Here is an 18808-nt window from a genome sequence, read left to right as displayed (position 1 = left end):
AGAGTGTGACTTCTTATGCCAGAATTCTTCGGCCACCAATTATGATTAGTAATCAAAATTTAAGCAGCGGCAGGACTCGAAACCTGGACCGAAGACGTTGTGATTATGAATCAGAGACGGTAGCCCCCTTTCTTTTATCGACTCGTACTTGGCACTGCCACTTTAACTCTGCTATAAAAAAGAAATGAACTAATTCTGTTCAGGCGTTGCCCCTAACTATTCCCTCACTTTTTTTATTTTTATTTTATTTTTAATTTATGTGTTTATTATTTACATTTTTTACATGATTACATTTAGAAAACGTGTACAAATGAGAATTCTAGTAACTGTTACAACAACAAAGAGGCATTCAAAGAGTAAACAAAAAGTAAATAAAATTGTAAATCACTGGTGCAATTCCAGCTAAAACGTTCTTCAGTACACGGAGCTAGTTCCACTTTGTGCTTCGCCTTCGTAAGCTGATATCTCCAACAGCGCCTTTCAAGGGTATTTGCAACGGAGGCATTCTGCTTCCCTAGTGCCTCAAGGATAACAGCAATCCTTGCACCAGTCTGTCTCTTCTTTCTCTCATCGCTGACAATGCAGGACGTTCAGCCGTAAGTGCGATGCTGCACAGAACATTAACGGCAGCACTCCCTAGCTGAGTGGGAGGTTCACGAAAACACACCCTAAATAATTTGCAAAGAGCTTACGATAACTCGATGTGCGTTCGAGGGCATTGTGAGCATTTTGGAGGAACTACCAGTAATCAAGCCGCTCTTTCTCTTTCTTAATTCCTTTGAACCATGTAAGCGCATGATATTTTGCGGCGGGAGAGTAAGATTCATCTGGACAGAGTAGGGTCTGAGGATCAGTCATATCAGGCTTGACCCGGAGGTAACAAGCCAATATCTTCTGAAATTAGTCGCCAAACTCCGGACAACGATGACCATGTAAAACGATGTTCATCGGTATCCAAGAGGTGACAATCTGGGCAATAAGGTGAGTCTGCCTGTCCAATAGCGTGAAGTCGCTGTCGTGTGACATATTTTTTGTTGGCGATCTGATACCAGTTCGAAGGACTCGTGGATGACAGAACGTTGTGGTTTATCGTTTTCCACACTCTTGGCCACTGAACCGTAGGGTACTTGTTTTCCACCACGTTATTGGGAACAGCCTGCAGAAGGATAGTATAAAAATCTTTCGCCGGTGGTGGACGTGTGGCGGGGAGGTTCGAGCTGACATATCTGTAATCACGAATGAAGGTCGACACATGGGAGAGCTGTTGGTGCGACGTGCGCACACAACACCGGGGGGACGTGAGAGGCTGGCATCACAACCTGCAGTAAACGACCCGTGAGAGAAGTGTGTTGACTCTTCTATCGTTTCCTCATGTTGTTCATTTAAAGGGCAGCTGCTCTCGCCCTGACGTTGACCAATCCAAGCCCCCTTTGTGCACTGGGAGGACAAGACTGTCGTATCGTACTTTAAATATATGACCTGCGGAAACGTGGTAATTGAAGGCCGCCTGAAGCCGGCCACCTATCTGCAGCGGAAGTGGGAAGACTTGTGCCACATGGCAGAGGTTCAAGTATTCAGCACGTTGTAGCTGATTCAAGTCCCGGAGCAGGTTCTGTAGCACCATTGCGGGTATGATCTGCAGTAACCGCCCGCAGTCTACTGCAGCTATTTTACGTACATCCTTCGTGAACGTGATTCCCAAATATCGCAGATCAGAAACTGGTGGGAGACAAGCGAGGGCTTCCCGTCCGAGACCACGCCCAATATCCAACGCCACCGACATGTTGATATTCAGAAGACTGCCTGCGACCTGTCCGTATCGCTCGATCCAGCTTAGTACGCTTTGAACTTCGTCATTGGAACGAACCAGCAGTAGCAGGTCCTCAGCGTATGCCCTACAGGGAAAGGTGACGTCCCGCAGCGTGATGCCAGATAGGCGGTGGTCAGGGCCCCTAGGAGTGGCTCGAGTGCGATTGCATAAAGGTAGGTAGAAAGGGGAAAACCTGTCGTAGAGACCTCCGAATGCGTACTGGTCCTACCGTCCTTCCATTGACCTGGACGTGTGGGTTGGCTGCGGTCCAAAGACCCCGTAGGGTGTCAATGAAACGCGTTGGGAATCCCATACAGTCCATCACTCGTAGGAGGAAGTTATTGTGCACTCTATCAAAGGCGCGGTTGAGATCGATGGAGACGATCGCCGCTCTCAGACGGCACGCAGAGGCGATCGCTGTTAAGTCCCTGCAGTCACCGGTGGCCATGTGTATGTTGGCTTCTCCCCCCTGCGACATCGGTTCTGTGGCGAGAATCATCGACAGAGCCGTCTTAATACGGCCTGCCATAAGCCTGGCCAAAATCTTGTAATCGGCGTTCAGCGTTGTGAGCGGCCGACAGTTGTTAATTGATCGCCCTCCACCTGGCCCTCCACCGGTATGAGAAGTCCTTCTACAAACGCTGGCGGCACAACACAGTCTGGAGACATAAGTTCGCGGAACATTATAACCCAGCGAGGCATCATGATGTCACGGAAAGTCCGGTAGAATTCGATGGGCAATCCATCAGGTCCAGGAGACTTATTGGCCGCTCTTTTGTCCACGGCGTCTTCGACTTCTTCGAGTGAGATTTCCACTGTTAGTGCATTCACGGTAGTCTCGTCGATAGTACGTGTTACCTGCTGTAACCCCTCAGTAGTGGCCTCGTCATCGACGGTTCTTTCCTTGTAAAGATGACGAAAATGATCCTCCACCGCCTTTGCTATGGTTGCTTGAGTCGTACAGAAGCGACCGTCTTGTGTCCTGAGTTGTGTGATTAAGAGTTGGCGTTGTCGGCGCTTATCCGCCACAACGTGGTGCATAGTGGGTTCCTCTGCAGCTGTTCGGTCGAGCCATCGCGAGCGGACTACGGCACCATCTAGTCGGCGCTTCGTCAATAATAGTATGTGAGCCTTGATTCTGCTTTGGTCATGTTGTCTCTTCGGGGAATGGGGTAAGGCGTCGAGGTCCCTGAGTGCCGCGTAGTAAACATCGAGGGTCTGTCGTTGCCACGCAGTCACGTCCTTGCCATATTGCATAAGTGTCCTGCGGATTGCTGGCTTGGCACAGAGGAGCCACCACTCCAGGGTCTAGGTGTATCGTGGGTGGCGGCGTTCGCAGTCTGTCCACGTTGCTTCAACTTGCCGACGGCAATCCAGGTCCTGCAGGTGAGTTATATTAAGCTTCCAAAAGCCATTGCTGCGCCAGACTTGTTGGGGGCGTAGATGTATAGTGCAGATATAGTCACTATGATCGGAATAGGCCTGAGGCCACAGTTCAGCGGCCACCACTCTTTGTGTGACGTCTTGTGACACATCAAGTCGGCTGACCGAATGACTGGAAAGATGAGAGTGGCCAGAGCGATTACCGTTGATTTTTCCCACGTGGCGCACAAGTGAAGTTCTTGGAACATCGCACCCATTTCCGGACAGGTCATTTAGTGTGGGATTTGGTCCTTGGGGTGTAGCACGCAATTAAAACCGCCGGCGAAGGCGCTGTGGTCGTACCGTCCAAGGAAAAGAGGGGCGACATCCGTGGAGTAGAATCTGGCGCGGTCGTGACGTCTGGTGGTACCCGACGGCGCGTAAACATTAATGAATCGGGTGTTAAGCGCGGTAAGTGGTATTCCTCGCGCGGAGAGAAGATACGTGACGTCAGTTACTTCAATACCATCACTAATATTCTCACTCAGGTGTCCGCAGGACCACCGGGAGTCACATATGTGGCGTAACCATGAAAGTTCGGGAGTGCAGTCGTTTTCACTTCTTGTAGGAAAGCAAAATCAACTCCCATGGCTCGTATTGTTTCTTGACAGGAGAATTTATCATGTTGATATTCATTGTCGCCAGGCGGTATGCCTGACAACGCGTTGGTTGGGCGAGGTTATCCATGTTGATGTTGGAGAGAAGTGAACATGGGAAGTGATGTCACCCCCGAACGCGGTCCTCCTTGTGCTGCTTTTGCTGCATGATCCGGCGGAGCCTCAGCTGGCCCCGGATCGGGATCTTGTGTCTCGACGTCCTCGGCCCACGACGCGGGCGCAGATGTCTGTTCATGTTCCATAGCCCCGGAATGTTTGATAGTAAGGCACCGGGCGACTTCGCTGCCTGCACTGGTATCTTGCTGCTGCTCACTGTTTATGTCAGTGGGTTGATAGTCGAACGTTGCATGATTCTCTGTCTGTTCTGCAAGGTTGGAGTCAGTGGAAACGGCCTCAGCCTAGCGGTTGGCTTCTTGAGTGGTCGGTTGTTCTTCCCCGGCCGAATGTGAACCGCCGTGTTGACACACGGTCCGACGACGGCGCTTTCGGCGTTCCGGTGATCGCTGTTTCCTTCATTGTCAGAAGACGGCACTGATTCACGCCCTGCCGGGACAAATGCTTCGGTCGGTACAATATGGGAATCAATGCCATCTTGCTGTCGTCAATGTCTGTCGCGTTCGGTAGCTCCAGAGTCATAGTCCTATTTTCCACCACTCGCAAGGTAGGTGGATCATTCAGGTTTCTGTCTGTGGAAGGTGATTCCTGTACTGCTCAATCCGTTGGCTGTGTCTGTTTTTTGGAGAACGTCGTGAGCGCCGCCGCGTAAGTCGCGGGGAGAATAGTCTTCATCGCTGGACGTGCAACGTCCGTCGGCTGGCCGTCATAAATACACTACTGGCCATTAAAATTGCTACACCAAGAAGAAATTATTTCGACAAATATATTATGCTAGAACTGACATGGCATTACATTTTCAGGCAATTTGGGTGCATAGATCCTGAGATATCAGTACCCAGAACAACCACCTCTGGCCGTAATAACGGCCTTGATACGCCTCGGCATTGAGTCAGAGCTTGGATGGCGTGTACAGGTACAGCCGGCCATACAGCTTCAATACGATACCACAGTTCGTCAAGAGTAGTGACTGGCATATTGTGACGAGCCAGTTGCTCGGCCACCATTCACCAGAAGTTTTCAGTTGGTCAGAGAGCTCGAGAATGTGCTGGCCAGGACAGCAGTCGAACATTTTCTGTACCCAGAAAGGCCCGTACAGGACCTGCAACATTTGGTCGTGCATTAATGTTGAGTTTCGCAGGGATCGAATGATGGGTAGAGCCACGAGTCGTAACACATCTGAAATGTAACGTCCACTGTTCAAGGCGCCGTCAGTGCGAACAAGAAGTGACCGAGACGTGTAACCAATGGCACCACATACCATCACGCGGGTGATACACCAGTATGGCGATGACGAATACACGCTTCTAATACACTCCTGGAAATGGAAAAAAGAACACATTGACACCGGTGTGTCAGACCCACCATACTTGCTCCGGACACTGCGAGAGGGCTGTACAAGCAATGCTCACACGCACGGCACAGCGGACACACCAGGAACCGCGGTGTAGGCCGTCGAATGGCGCTAGCTGCGCAGCATTTGTGCACCGCCGCCGTCAGTGTCAGCCAGTTTGCCGTGGCATACGAAGCTCCATCGCAGTCTTTAACACTGGTAGCATGCCGCGACAGCGTGGACGTGAACCGTATGTGCAGTTGACGGACTTTGAGCGAGGGCGTATAGTGGGCATGCGGGAGGCCGGGTGGACGTACCGCCGAATTGCTCAACACGTGGGGCGTGAGGTCTCCACAGTACATCGATGTTGTCGCCAGTGGTCGGCGGAAGTTGCACGTGCCCGTCGACCTGGGACCGGACCGCAGCGACGCACAGATGCACGCCAAGACCGTAGGATCCTACGCAGTGCCGTAGGGGACCGCACCGCCACTTCCCAGCAAATTAGGGACACTGTTGCTCCTGGGGTATCGGCGAGGACCATTCGCAACCGTCTCCATGAAGCTGGGCTACGGTCCCGCACACCGTTAGGCCGTCTTCCGCTCACGCCCCAACATCGTGCAGCCCGCCTCCAGTGGTGTCGCGACAGGCGTGAATGGAGGGACGAATGGAGACGTGTCGTCTTCAGCGATGAGAGTCGCTTCTGCCTTGGTGCCAATGATGGTCGTATGCGTGTTTGGCGCCGTGCAGGTGAGCGCCACAATCAGGACTGCATACGACCGAGGCACACAGGGCCAACACCCGGCATCATGGTGTGGGGAGCGATCTCCTACACTGGCCGTACACCACTGGTGATCGTCGAGGGGACACTGAATAGTGCACGGTACATCCAAACCGTCATCGAACCCATCGTTCTACCATTCCTAGACCGGCAAGGGAACTTGCTGTTCCAACAGGACAATGCACGTCCGCATGTATCCCGTGCCACCCAACGTGCTCTAGAAGGTGTAAGTCAACTACCCTGGCCAGCAAGATCTCCGGATCTGTCCCCCATTGAGCATGTTTGGGACTGGATGAAGCGTCGTCTCACGCGGTCTGCACGTCCAGCACGAACGCTGGTCCAACTGAGGCGCCAGGTGGAAATGGCATGGCAAGCCGTTCCACAGGACTACATCCAGCATCTCTACGATCGTCTCCATGGGAGAATAGCAGCCTGCATTGCTGCGAAAGGTGGATATACACTGTACTAGTGCCGACATTGTGCATGCTCTGTTGCCTGTGTCTATGTGCCTGTGGTTCTGTCAGTGTGATCATGTGATGTATCTGACCCCAGGAATGTGTCAATAAAGTTTCCCCTTCCTGAGACAATGAATTCACGGTGTTCTTATTTCAATTTCCAGGAGTGTATGTGTTCACCGCGATGTCGCCGAACACGGATGTGACCATTATGATGCTGTAAACAGAACCTGGATTCATCCGAAAAAATGACGTTTTGCCATTCGTGCACCCAGGTTCGTCGTTGAGTACACCATCGCAAGTGCTCCTGTCTGTGATGCAGCGTCAAGGGTAACCGCAGCCATGGTCTCCGAGCTGACAGTCCATTCTACTGCAAACGTCGTCGAACTGTTAGTGGATATGGTTGTTGTATTGCAAACGTCCCTATCTGTTGACTCAGGGATCGAGACGTGGCTGCAGGATCCGTTACAGCCATGAGGATGCCTGTAATCTCGACTGCTAGTGATACGGGGCCGTTGGGATCCAGCACGGCGTTCCGTATTAACGTCCTGAACCCACCGATTCCATATTCTGCTAACAGTCATTGGATTTCGACCAACGCGAGCAGCAATGTCACGATACGATTAACTGCAATCGCGATAGGCTACAATCCGACCTTTATCAAAGTCGGAAACGTGATGGTACGCATTTCTCCTCCTTACACGAGGCATTACAACAACGTTTCACCAGGCAACGCCGGTCAAATGCTGTTTGTGTATGAGAAATCGGTTGGAAACTTTCCTCATGTCAGCACATTATAGGTGTCACCACCGGCGGCAACCTTGTGTGAATGCTCTGAAAAGCTAATCATTTAAATATCACAGTATCTTCTTCCTGTCGGTTACATTTCGCGTCTGTCATCTTCGAGGTGCAGCAGTTTTAATGGCCAGTAGAGTAACTATGGCCCGGGACCCTCCTATCTTTAGATAGGATGGCACGTGTCGTTGGAGGTCAATGCGCACTTGGTACACTCCACTGAGCACTGGATACGTCTTAAACTGGTTGAATTTTTCAGCCACGTGTTCGTGTACCGTGCCGTAGGGGCGGAGCGCCGCCCGAACGTCTTCCGCAGGGAGTTCAAATGGAAGTTCGAATATGCGTATAGTCCGCAGTCCCATTGTGGCATGGCCGACCTCGACGTTGCCAATATTTCCGTTTGCATGGCAGAAGCGGAGTTATTGTTTCATCTCACGAAGCACCTTGTCGGATGTAGCTTTGAGTTTTACATAGACCTTGCTACTGACGATCGAAAAGTGAATGCTGACAATGTCGGCAGCCGGGATCATGGTTTCCTTTTTTAAAAAGTGTTCGACTTCGAGCGCCTTTGGTCGGGTAAATTTGATTTCGAAATGAGAATTTCAAGGTTAATCTTCTGTATCTGTTTTCCACGGTCTTGTAGACCTACGGTGTCACGTTAGTGTCGTCCGAAAAATGAAAGCAAGACGCGCGGGCCTGCTCTGACGGCGGAGAGCACACACTGCACGTCTGCTTCGCTCGGCTGTGAGAGCCGAACTGCCCTAGAGCACGCGTCGTAGAAACCGGATTAGTACCGACAATGATGGCATTCCTGGCCAAGAGAACTCTCCTGGAATCAAACATAGGTCTTAACTTGAATAAGAGATTTTTTGGGTGTGGTGTCACCACCAGACACCACACTTGCTAGGTGGTAGCCTTTAAATCGGCCGCGGTCCGTTAGTATACGTCGGACCTGCGTGTCGCCACTATCAGTGATTGCAGACCAAGCGCCGCCACACGGCAGGTCTAGAGAGACTTCCTAGCACTCGCCCCAGTTAGACAGCCGACTTTGCTAGCGATGGTTCACTGACAAATCACGCTCTCATTTGCCGAGACGGTGGTTAGCATAGCCTTCAGCTACGTCATTTGCTACGACCTAGCAAGGCGCCATTACCAGTTACTATTGATGCTGTAAAACATGTACTGTCAAGAGCGATGTTCACCAATTATGGATTAAAGTTAAGTATTCCAGCAGCTACGTACGTTATTGGCTATTATAAGTACCTTGTCCTGTTCCAGACCTCACGCTGGCCTGCGTGAGCTTAAACGCGTGCCTTTCGGCTTCCTCATAGTGGCTTGGCTGTCTTGCCAAGCCACAACATTGGGAATGTTCGTTTGGGGCACAGCGTTATTTGACAGTAAGATATGGACTGTGGAAAACAGGAACAGTAGAGAATCAAAGAATTTGTGATGTGATACTACAGACTAATATTGAAAATTAGGTGGATTAATGAGGTAAGGAATCAGGAGGTTCTCCGCAGAATCGTCGGAAAAAGAAAGCAGAAGGGATAGGATGACAAAGCGCTTTTTAAAACATCATGGGATAATGTCCATGGTACTACAGATGGCTGCAGAAGGTAAATACCATAGAAAAAACAGAGAAGGGACTACATCCAGGAAATAGTTGAGTATGTTGATTTCAAGGAAGGGTTGGCACAGGAGCTAAATTCATTGAGTGCTGCTTCAAATCAATCAGAGGACTTGTGGAAAAAAAGGAGAAAATGAGGTCTATCAGTATGCAAGTATTAAGGGGATGCTCCGTGAACGCATATGGGTGGGAAGACTCTTTCCGCAGATTTAGAGATCCGGAATTTCAGGCCGATTGCAGAACGATTCAACTGCCGCCAACGTATATTTTCCGAAAGGATCATGAAGATAAGATGCAGGAAATTATGATTCATATGGAGACTTTTAGACAATCGTATTTCACTCAGTATAATTGCGAAAGGTCGTGACCCGTGGTCTAGGGGTAGCGTCTTTGATTCATAATCAAAACGTCTTCGGTCCCGGGTTCGATCCCCGCCACTGCCTTAATTTTGATAAATAATCAGCATTGGCGGCCGAAGACTTCCGGCATAAGAAGTCAGCCTCATTCTGCCAACGGCCTTGTCAAAGAGGGCGGAGGAGCGGATAGAGGTTCAGGGCACTCTCTTGACCTAGGGGTGGGAAATTGCCCCTAAAGGCGGAAGAATCAGCAATGATCAACGACATGAGGATGCAGAAGGCAATGGAAACCACTGCATTAAAGACACGTAACGTGTATCCACAGGACATGTGGCCCGTAATTGAAGAAGTGTCATGATAATCTCTCCATTGGCAAAAGATTCCGGAATAGTTCCCCATTCGGATCTCCGGGAGGGGACTGCCAAGGGGGAGGTTACCGTGAGAAAAAGACTGAATAATCTACGAAAGGATAACGTTCTACGAGTCGGGGCGTGGAATGTCAGAAGCTTGAACGCGGTAGGGAAACTACAAAATCTGAAAAGGGAAATGCAAAGGCTCAATCTAGATATAGTAGGGGTCAGTGAAGTGAAGTGGAAGGAAGACAAGGATTTCTGGTCAGATGAGTATCGGGTAATATCGACAGCAGCAGAAAATGGTATAACAGGTATAGGATTCGTTATGAATAGGAAGGTAGGGGAGAGGGTGTGCTACTGTGAACAGTTCAGTGACCGGGTTGTTCCAATCAAAATCGACAGCAGACCAACACCGACAACGATAGTTCAGGTATACATGCCGATGTCGCAAGCTGAAGATGAACAGATAGAGAAAGTGTATGAGGATATTGAAAATGTAATGCAGTATGTAAAGGGGGATGAAAATCTAATAGTCATGGGCGACTGGAATGCAGTTGTAGGGGAAGGAGTAGAAGAAAAGGTTACACGAGAATATGGGCCTGGGACAAGGAATGAAAGAGGACAAAGACTAATTGAGTTCTGTAACAAGTTTCAGCAAGTAATAGCGAATACCCAGTTCAAGAATCACAAGAGGAGGAGGTATACTTGGAAAAGGCCGGGAGATACGGGAAGATTTCAATTAGATTACATCATGGTCAGACAGAGATTCCGAAATCAGATACTCGATTGTAAGGCGTACCCAGGAGCAGATATAGACTCAGATCACAATATAGTAGTGATGAAGAGTAGGCTGAAGTTCAAGACATTAGTCAGGAAGAATCAATACGCAAAGAAGTGGGATACGGGAGTACTAAGGAATGACGAGATACGTTTGAAGTTCTCTAACGCTATAGATACAGCAATAAGGAATAGCGCAAAAGGCAATACAGTTGACGAGGAATGGACATCTCTAAAAAGGGCCATCACAGAAGTTGGGAAGGAAAACATAGGTACAAAGAAGGTAGCTGCGAAGAAACCATGGGTAACAAAAGAAATACTTCAGTTGATTGATGAAAGAAGGAACTACAAACATGTTCCGGAAAAATCAGGAATACAGAAATACAAGTCGCTGAGGAATGAAATAAATAGGAAGTGCAGGGAAGCTAAGACGAAATGGCTGCAGGAAAAATGTGAAGACATCGAAAAAGATATGATTGTCGGAAGGACAGACTCAGCATACAGGAAAGTCAAAACAACCTTTGGTGACATTAAAAGCAACGGTAGTAACATTAAGAGTGCAACGGGAATTCCACTGTTAAATGCAGAGGAGAGAGCAGATAGGTGGAAAGAATACATTGACAGCCACTATGAGGGTGAAGATTTGTCTGATGTGATAGAAGAAGAAACAGGAGTCGATTTAGGAGAGATAGGGGATCCAGTATTAGAATCGGAATTTAAAAGAGCTTTGGAGGACTTACGGTCAAATAAGGCAGAAGGGATAGATAACATTCCATTAGAATTTCTAAAATCATTGGGGGAAGTGGCAACAAAACGACTATAACGACTATTCACGTTGGTGTGTAGAATATATGAGTCTGGCGACATACCATCTGACTTTCGGAAAAGCATCATCCACACAATTCCGAAGACGGCAAGAGCCGACATGTGCGAGAATTATCGCACAATTAGCTTAACAGCTCATGCATCGAAGCTGCTTACAAGAATAATATACAGAAGAATGGAAAAGAAAATTGAGAATGCGCTAGGTGACGATCAGTTTGGCTTTAGGAAAAGTAAAGGGACGAGAGAGGCAATTCTGACGTTACGGCTAATAATGGAAGCAAGGCTAAAGAAAAATCAAGACACTTTCATAGGATTTGTCGACCTGGAAAATGCGTTCGACAATATAAAATGGTGCAAGCTGTTCGAGATTCTGAAAAAAGTAGGGGTAAGCTATAGGGAGAGACGGGTCGTATACAATATGTACAACAACCAAGAGGGAATAATAAGAGTGGACGATCAAGAACGAAGTGCTCGTATTAAGAAGGGTGTAAGACACGGCTGTAGCCTTTCGCACCTACTCTTCAATCTGTACATCGAGGAAGCAATGATGGAAATAAAAGAAGGTTCAGGAGTGGAATTAAAATACAACTTGAAAGGATATCAGTGATACAATTCGCTGATGACATTGCTATCCTGAGTGAAAGTGAAGAAGAATTAAATGATCTGCTGAACGGAATGCACAGTCTAATGAGTACACAGTATGGTTTGAGAGTAAATCGGAGAAAGACGAAGGTAATGAGAAGTAGTAGAAATGAGAACAGCGAGAAACGTAACATCAGGATTTATGGTCACGAAGTCAATGAAGTTAAGGAATTCTGCTACCTAGGCAATAAAATAACCAATGACGGACGGAGCAAAGACATCAAAAGCAGACTCGCTATGGCAAAAAAGGCATTTCTGGCCAAGAGAAGTCTACTAATATCAGATACCGGCCTTAATTTGAGGAAGAAATTTCTGAGGATGTACGTCTGGAGTACAGCATTGTATGGTAGTGAAACATGGACTGTGGGAAAACCGGAACAGAAGAGAATCGAAGCATTTGAGATGTGGTGCTATAGACGAATGTTGAAAATTAGGTGGACTGATAAGGAATGAGGAGGTTCTACGCAGAATCGGAGAGGAAAGGAATATGTGGAAAACACTGATAAGGAGAAGGGACAGGATGATAGGACATCTGCTAAGACATGAGGGAATGACTTCCATGGTACTAGAGGGAGTTGTAGAGGGCAAAAACTGTAGAGGAAGACAGAGATTGGAATACGTCAAGCAAATAATTGAGGACGTAGGTTGCAAGTGCTACTCTGAGATGAAGAGGTTAGCACAGGAAAGGCCGCATCGAACCAGTCAGTAGTCTGATGACAAAAAAAAATAAATAAATAAAAAATAAATAAAAAAAATTAAAAATTTGCGAGTGAAATGGTAGAGGGTATGCCTGGTAGCGGTGGTTTGCGGACTATGTATATACTGTAGATGTAGGTAGAGCTCGATCGCATCAAGTCATCCATCGATGGGGAATGTGCGTCGCATTAATGGGTGAATTTCTAGAGAAGGGCTGTCTAACAGAATCACCAAGAGTTGCAGTACAGCACTCGTGGCTGCCGCATCGCGGTCGCGAAGTGGGGCCTACGCCTAGGCAGTTCCAGATACGTTTTACAGTCTGACGATAATTTATGGATTTGTAGTTTTAGCTTGCGATGTCCACTATGGACGAACGGTAGTTACTGTTATTCTGAAGAAGGTTGGGTTATCCCGACTGAAACCCATGTAAATTCTAGGTAAACGGTGCAACCGAGTCTGTTGATTATTAAAATTTACGTGTTTTGTCGTTTTCCTAAGGAACCTCCGATGAACTAAAGGTGCCTCCAGACGCCCCTCATGGCCCACCGTACATCACATCTAATTCAATAAGGAACAAAATCATTTTCTCCATTATCCTAAGCAGGAGAAAGTGAATATTCATATCTTTTACCCTGTACCGTAGGATAGTGACAGTAAGAGAATACTTCTGTTGGATATACAGATGGTCTGTAACCAAAGAGCTACCCAGAACACTCGACACTACCTTTCTACCACCAATAGAACCTTAGGTACGAGCTCCAGAACAACCCTGTTTATAAGCGCTATGTCTTGTAACACATTAGGTAGTGCATGTTTTTGCATAGGTACTGACAAACGTGCCAGAAGCGCCGTTTTCATGTGTTCGATCATTCCTCCCCTCTTTCTGCATTCACACCACATTCTCAGTACTAATAGTGCCATATTTTCACCTGGTGTCATAAAGTGGAACTATTATTTTTCAGCATACTATTCGAGCGCACGGATTAATGAACATATCGACGATGTTTGAGCGTGCTGCACAGCAGCACTCGGAAGACCACCTGTTTAGTTATTACCACTCTATATATGTAAATACTGGGTGACAATTATTCAGCTATGTAAAGGAACGTGAATTAGTTACAAACTAAGGCGTGCACACACTTAGTTCAATATGTGAACGTCACTAGAGATATTCGGATTTGGGTTATGACATGTTCGATACACCTGCCATCACCGGTGACGATGTGGCGGAGACGAATAGCGAAATTCTGCGTGACCCGCTGGGTCAGAACATCGATGCTGTCAGAGATCTCCTCAATGACTGTCTTCAGCTCAGTAATGGTATTGGGGCTATTGAAGTACACCTTGTCTTTAATACAGTCCCATAAAAAGGAGCCGTATATGTTCAGATCCGGAGAATATGGTGGCCAATCGAGGCCCATTCCAGTCCCCTCTGGGTACCCCTGAGCCACAATACAGTCCGCAATGTGCTCCTCCAGGACAACAAACTCTCTTCTGAGTAAGATGGCAGATTAAATGAAGGTGAATTGCGCACCTTACATACGAGTTCATACATCGTAACGGGAAGGTGAATATGACACCTAACTTGTATTAGCGGTAATGTGCAGATTTGCCTATGTGTATGTAATGCAAAAGGGATGACACTCAATCGATGGTATTGACACACCTCTCCTACATAATCCATGCCAATGATCAGAAGGTGAAACAAGCAGCGAGAGGAAACGTTTTGAGTGGAAGCTAGTGCAGACAGGCGCAGAGGCTGCACCCCGGGAGGCACTACAGAAAGCTCTTAAGAGGGAGGGGGGTGTCCTGTGGCGGGAGTCAGCGACCAGACAGGCCACGCATACTGCAGGGTGACGAATGGGGCCGCCTGAAGTAGTAGGACAGAATGCCAAAGGGATATGAACGAAACCAGTGACGCATTCGATCACGCGAACAGCAAGTGGTACACACGTGACAGACACATGTAACTTTTTAATCATCTAGGGCCGACACAAAACGTTCAATTGGCTGAAACGCAACGGGAAGGAGTGAAGTGCCGATATTTCGACGCAGTTTAATAGTAGAACCCTTGTAATTGGTAGAGAGACTTTTCACAAAATAAGAGGAACGCTCCTACTGGTCGATAAGAAGCTGTGACGTGGAGAGCAAAATAACCCAGATGGGGAGAGAGTTCACCTACGGGGAAGACAAGACGAAAATTTTCGGGGACTCTTCTCTCAACTGGCGTCAAGTGCCGAATGGGATGCATATGCTCTGTACGACACAGGGGAGAAATTTGTGTGAACACTGCGTTCACAGCAGCTGATCTCCAGCTAGAAATTAGCTGTAGCATCGTTGATCTCCAACTGTGGAGAAACGAAAAAGCCAGGTAGTTAATTGTTGTTGCGAGAACTGACAGGGCATTATAATATACACGCTGCGCCCGCCGTGTGTGTGTATATCACCATAGTCTGAGACTAGGGATGAGTTCTTCTCGCATATCGAGAATCATAGGGAGAGTTTGTGCTGGGAAATTCAGCAAAGGCTTAACTGGATTTTATAGGAACTTCAGTGGGCGAGAGAAGCCATGCAGACAACAACTTATCGCAGCTAAGGTAAATACTAAGTGCAGAGGCATAAACTTATTCGTTCACCAGCTTGCGTCCACTGTAATTCGAGCGGCCTTGGGTAATCCTTTGCTCAACTTGTCACAAAACTAACCATTCTCCATACACTTGATTGTCATCCTAAAAAACAGTACCGAACTTTGAACCAGAATCGGATGATTTATCGTAGTACTGGCCAACATCGTAACGTAATCGTAAGAATTTTTGAATTTAATATAGCTGTGTTTAGGTTTATTTATCTTTCTGAGAGTTACAATTTAATATTGTTGTGTTTAGGATTAGTTCACTTTCAGAGGCCGAGATGCGTCATTTTGACAACAGTCTTGTCACTTTGTAAATTGTATAAAGCGTGTATTTCCGTGAAAAAATTGCAATATTAAGCAATGCCATTACAGCTTACACAGTTGTGTTCAGTCATAGAATAAGAAACCACATAACTGTAACCTTATATCTGTTTCGATAGGGCAAAGCTTCATCTTGCGTGAACCTCATCTTGCCTAAATGAGGGTCACTCTGGATAATAGGGATGAAATCATCTTCCAAACCTTTCACGTATTGTTCGGTAGTCACTGAGCCATCATGGAATATTTCAGTCATTATTTCGTGACTGGACATCGCACACCATACAGTCACCCGTTGAGGGTGAAGAGAATTCTCGATCGCGAAATGCGGATTCTCAGTCCCCCAAATGTGCCCATTTTGCCTATTGACGACTCCATGCAAATGAATGTGGGCTTCAACGCAAAACCAAACTATACTTGCACATACTAATTCCCATCATGCCCCGCGGCCAATCATGCAGTTTGATCGTCACAACGCAAGTCGTATTTCTTATATTTCAATAACTGGCATCCTGTATGTTATGATGAGGCTACTGTCTCTGTCACGAGTAATTTCCTCACGGGCAGCAGCGACACAGTAGTGAGAGCAGCAGCAGACGACTGACGGCATGTGTTGTGGTGTTGTGGGTGCCCTCAGGATCGGCGTTTCTGGGGTTCCTGGACGGCTGGGAGGGGTCACCGGGACGCCGCGGCCACTACAACGTCACGAGCGTCTACCTCAGCCCGGCGTGGAGGGCGCTGTCCCGCTACACCAAGGTACTGTGCTGCGGTAAGGGCTCCCTGCCACTCAGCGCACACTGTCAGAGCACACAACCCGTCGAGACTGTGGTGGCGACCTACACATTGTCCTTTATCGGTATACAGAGTGGGCAAATTGAAACGGTCCAAGAGAGTATTTAATGCAAGGTAAGATAGGCAACCCTGCCTGCCTTGACCGCACCTGGGGAAGACGATGCCTATCCTGCACGTCTTAAGATACATTACACCGAGGTGACAGAAGTCATGGGATAGCGATATGCACATATACACATGGCGGTAGTATTGCATACACAAGGTATAAAGTGCCTGAGCATTGGCGAAGCTATCGGGGGAATCATGCGAAAACGTTTCCGACGTGATTAAAGTGCAAGACCGGAGTTAAAAGCCTTTGAACGCGGAATGGTAGTTGGAGCCAGGCGCATGGGACATTCCATTTCGGTAATCTTTAGTGTAATTCAGTATTGCTGGTCTCACAGTGTCAAGAGTGTGCCGAAAATGGCAAATTTCAACCATTACATCTCGCCGCAGACAGCACAGTGGCCGACAGCCTTCACGTAACGACAGAAAGCAGCGGCATTTGTGTAGGGTTGTCCGTGCTAACAGACTTGCAATACTGCATGAAATAACTGCAGAAAGCAATGTGGGACGTACAGCGAACTTATCCGTTACGACTCTGGTGCGAAATTTGATGTCACTGTTGTTCGGTAGCAGATGTCCGATACGAGTGCCTTTGCTGACAGCACGACATCGCCTGCACCGCCTCCTCTGGGCTCGTGGCCTTATCGGTTGGATACCAGACGATTGGAAAACCTTGGCCTGGTCAGATGAGTCCCGATGTTAGTTGGCAGGAGGTGTGGCGCACATCCCTCGAAGATGTGTACCCATGTCGCCAACAAGTTACGGTGCAAGCTGGTGGTGGATTTATAATGGCGTGGGTTGTGTTTACGTGGGGTGGACTGGGTCCTCTTGTCCAGGTGAACGAATGTTGACTGAGAATGAGTATGTTCCACCACATGGAGACCATTTGCAGCCATTCGTGGATTTCATGTTCCCAAACAACAATGGAATTTTTATGGATGACAGTGCGCCATGTCACAGAGCCACAATTGTTCGCAATTTGTTTGAAGAACATTCCGGACAAATTGAGGGAGTGATTTGGCGAGCCATATCACACGATGCGAATCCTAGAGAACATTTGTGGGTTGTAATCAAGAGGTCAGTTCGTGCACAAACACCTGCACCAGCAACATTATATCTACAGGGGGATTCCAACTATTTCCCGAGTCCATCCCACTCGAGCTGATGCACTAAGCGAGGCAAAAGGAGGTTCGACATGGCGTTAAAAGGTATTCCATGACTTTCGTCAGCTCCGTGTATTTAAAAAAAAACAAAGTAGCTTTAAACCCCTAGAAAAAAGTACTTTGACCTGAAGTCTTTTAAAATCCTTTATTAAGCCTCTTAAAAGAAAAAGGAAAACTAGTACGATAGCGCTACATACATCAAGCAGTGTGATCCATCATCAAAACTACAAATACAATGAACGATTGGATGGAGTACGACATACACAATTCCAAAACACATTGAACGTAATACCTTTAATTTCATTCATGTTAAACCTAAATCCTCGTTTCAAAACATCTGGTGCAGTTAGAACTCAGGCTATTGGCCTTGTAACCAAACAAATTTCGTTTCTCGTTTCTTATTTGTTACACCAGAATCACTGTCTCAACCACAACAGCTTGCAATTTGAGCAACATATAACTGACCTTTATTTTTCTTAGCTGTAGGCACATATAACAATTACAAAATGTCCTTCGTCTATACTCCGATGCCTAATGTTTGTATTAATTCCTTAGGTGCACACAGTGAAAGAAAACAGCGCACCGCGAAGTATTGAACCGAATGGGTGAGAGAGTTGTTTGATGTCCTATTAAGAGATATCTTGCCAAAATCAGTCCGACTGGCGCGTTACATCATCAAAACCCCGAGCTGGTTTAAGAACCCTGCCCATAATGCTCCAAACATTCTCAATTTGGTGGAGATCCGGCCACGTTGCTTGTCAAAGTTGGGTTTGGCAAGCACGAAGACAACCAATTGAAACTCTCACCGTGGGCAGGCGGTCATTATCTTGCTGAAATGTAAGCTCAGGATGGCTTACCATGAGGGGCAACAAAACGGGATGTATTATTTCGACGTACCGCTGTGCTGTATGATGCCGCAGATGACAACCGAAGGGGTCCTCCAGTGTAGTGAAGTGTCACCCCAGACCATCACTCCTGGTTGTTGGGACATATGATGGACGACTGTCATGATGGTAGCCTACTAGTACCGAGTAGCCTCAAGACAAGTATTCACTGGTCATCAGGGCTCAGTTGTGACTGGGACTCGCCACTGAAGACGGTTCAACACAATCAATGAGATTTCAAGCCGAAGACCTGTCTGGAGACATTCCATTGGTGGGCTACCAATAAGACGAGGTTCGCCAGTCTCCATCCTGGG

The 18808-nt window shown here is 47.5% G+C and overlaps 1 protein-coding gene across 1 annotated transcript in view; it reads left to right on the top strand.

Annotated features, from left to right (window-relative positions):
* Positions 1-18808, top strand: part of LOC126252121 (arylsulfatase B-like) — a 366034-nt gene that overhangs the window by 325296 nt on the left and 21930 nt on the right. The window contains exon 9 of the mRNA XM_049952986.1: positions 16118-16306. Coding sequence (XP_049808943.1) covers positions 16118-16306 — 189 coding nt within the window. The remainder of the gene's footprint in view (positions 1-16117; positions 16307-18808) is intronic.

This window comes from Schistocerca nitens, chromosome 4 (assembly GCF_023898315.1).
Source record: "Schistocerca nitens isolate TAMUIC-IGC-003100 chromosome 4, iqSchNite1.1, whole genome shotgun sequence".
Lineage (NCBI taxonomy): Eukaryota > Metazoa > Arthropoda > Insecta > Orthoptera > Acrididae > Schistocerca > Schistocerca nitens.
The sequence above is the reverse complement of the archived record's forward strand: the minus strand, read 5'-3'. Positions and strand labels throughout refer to the sequence as shown.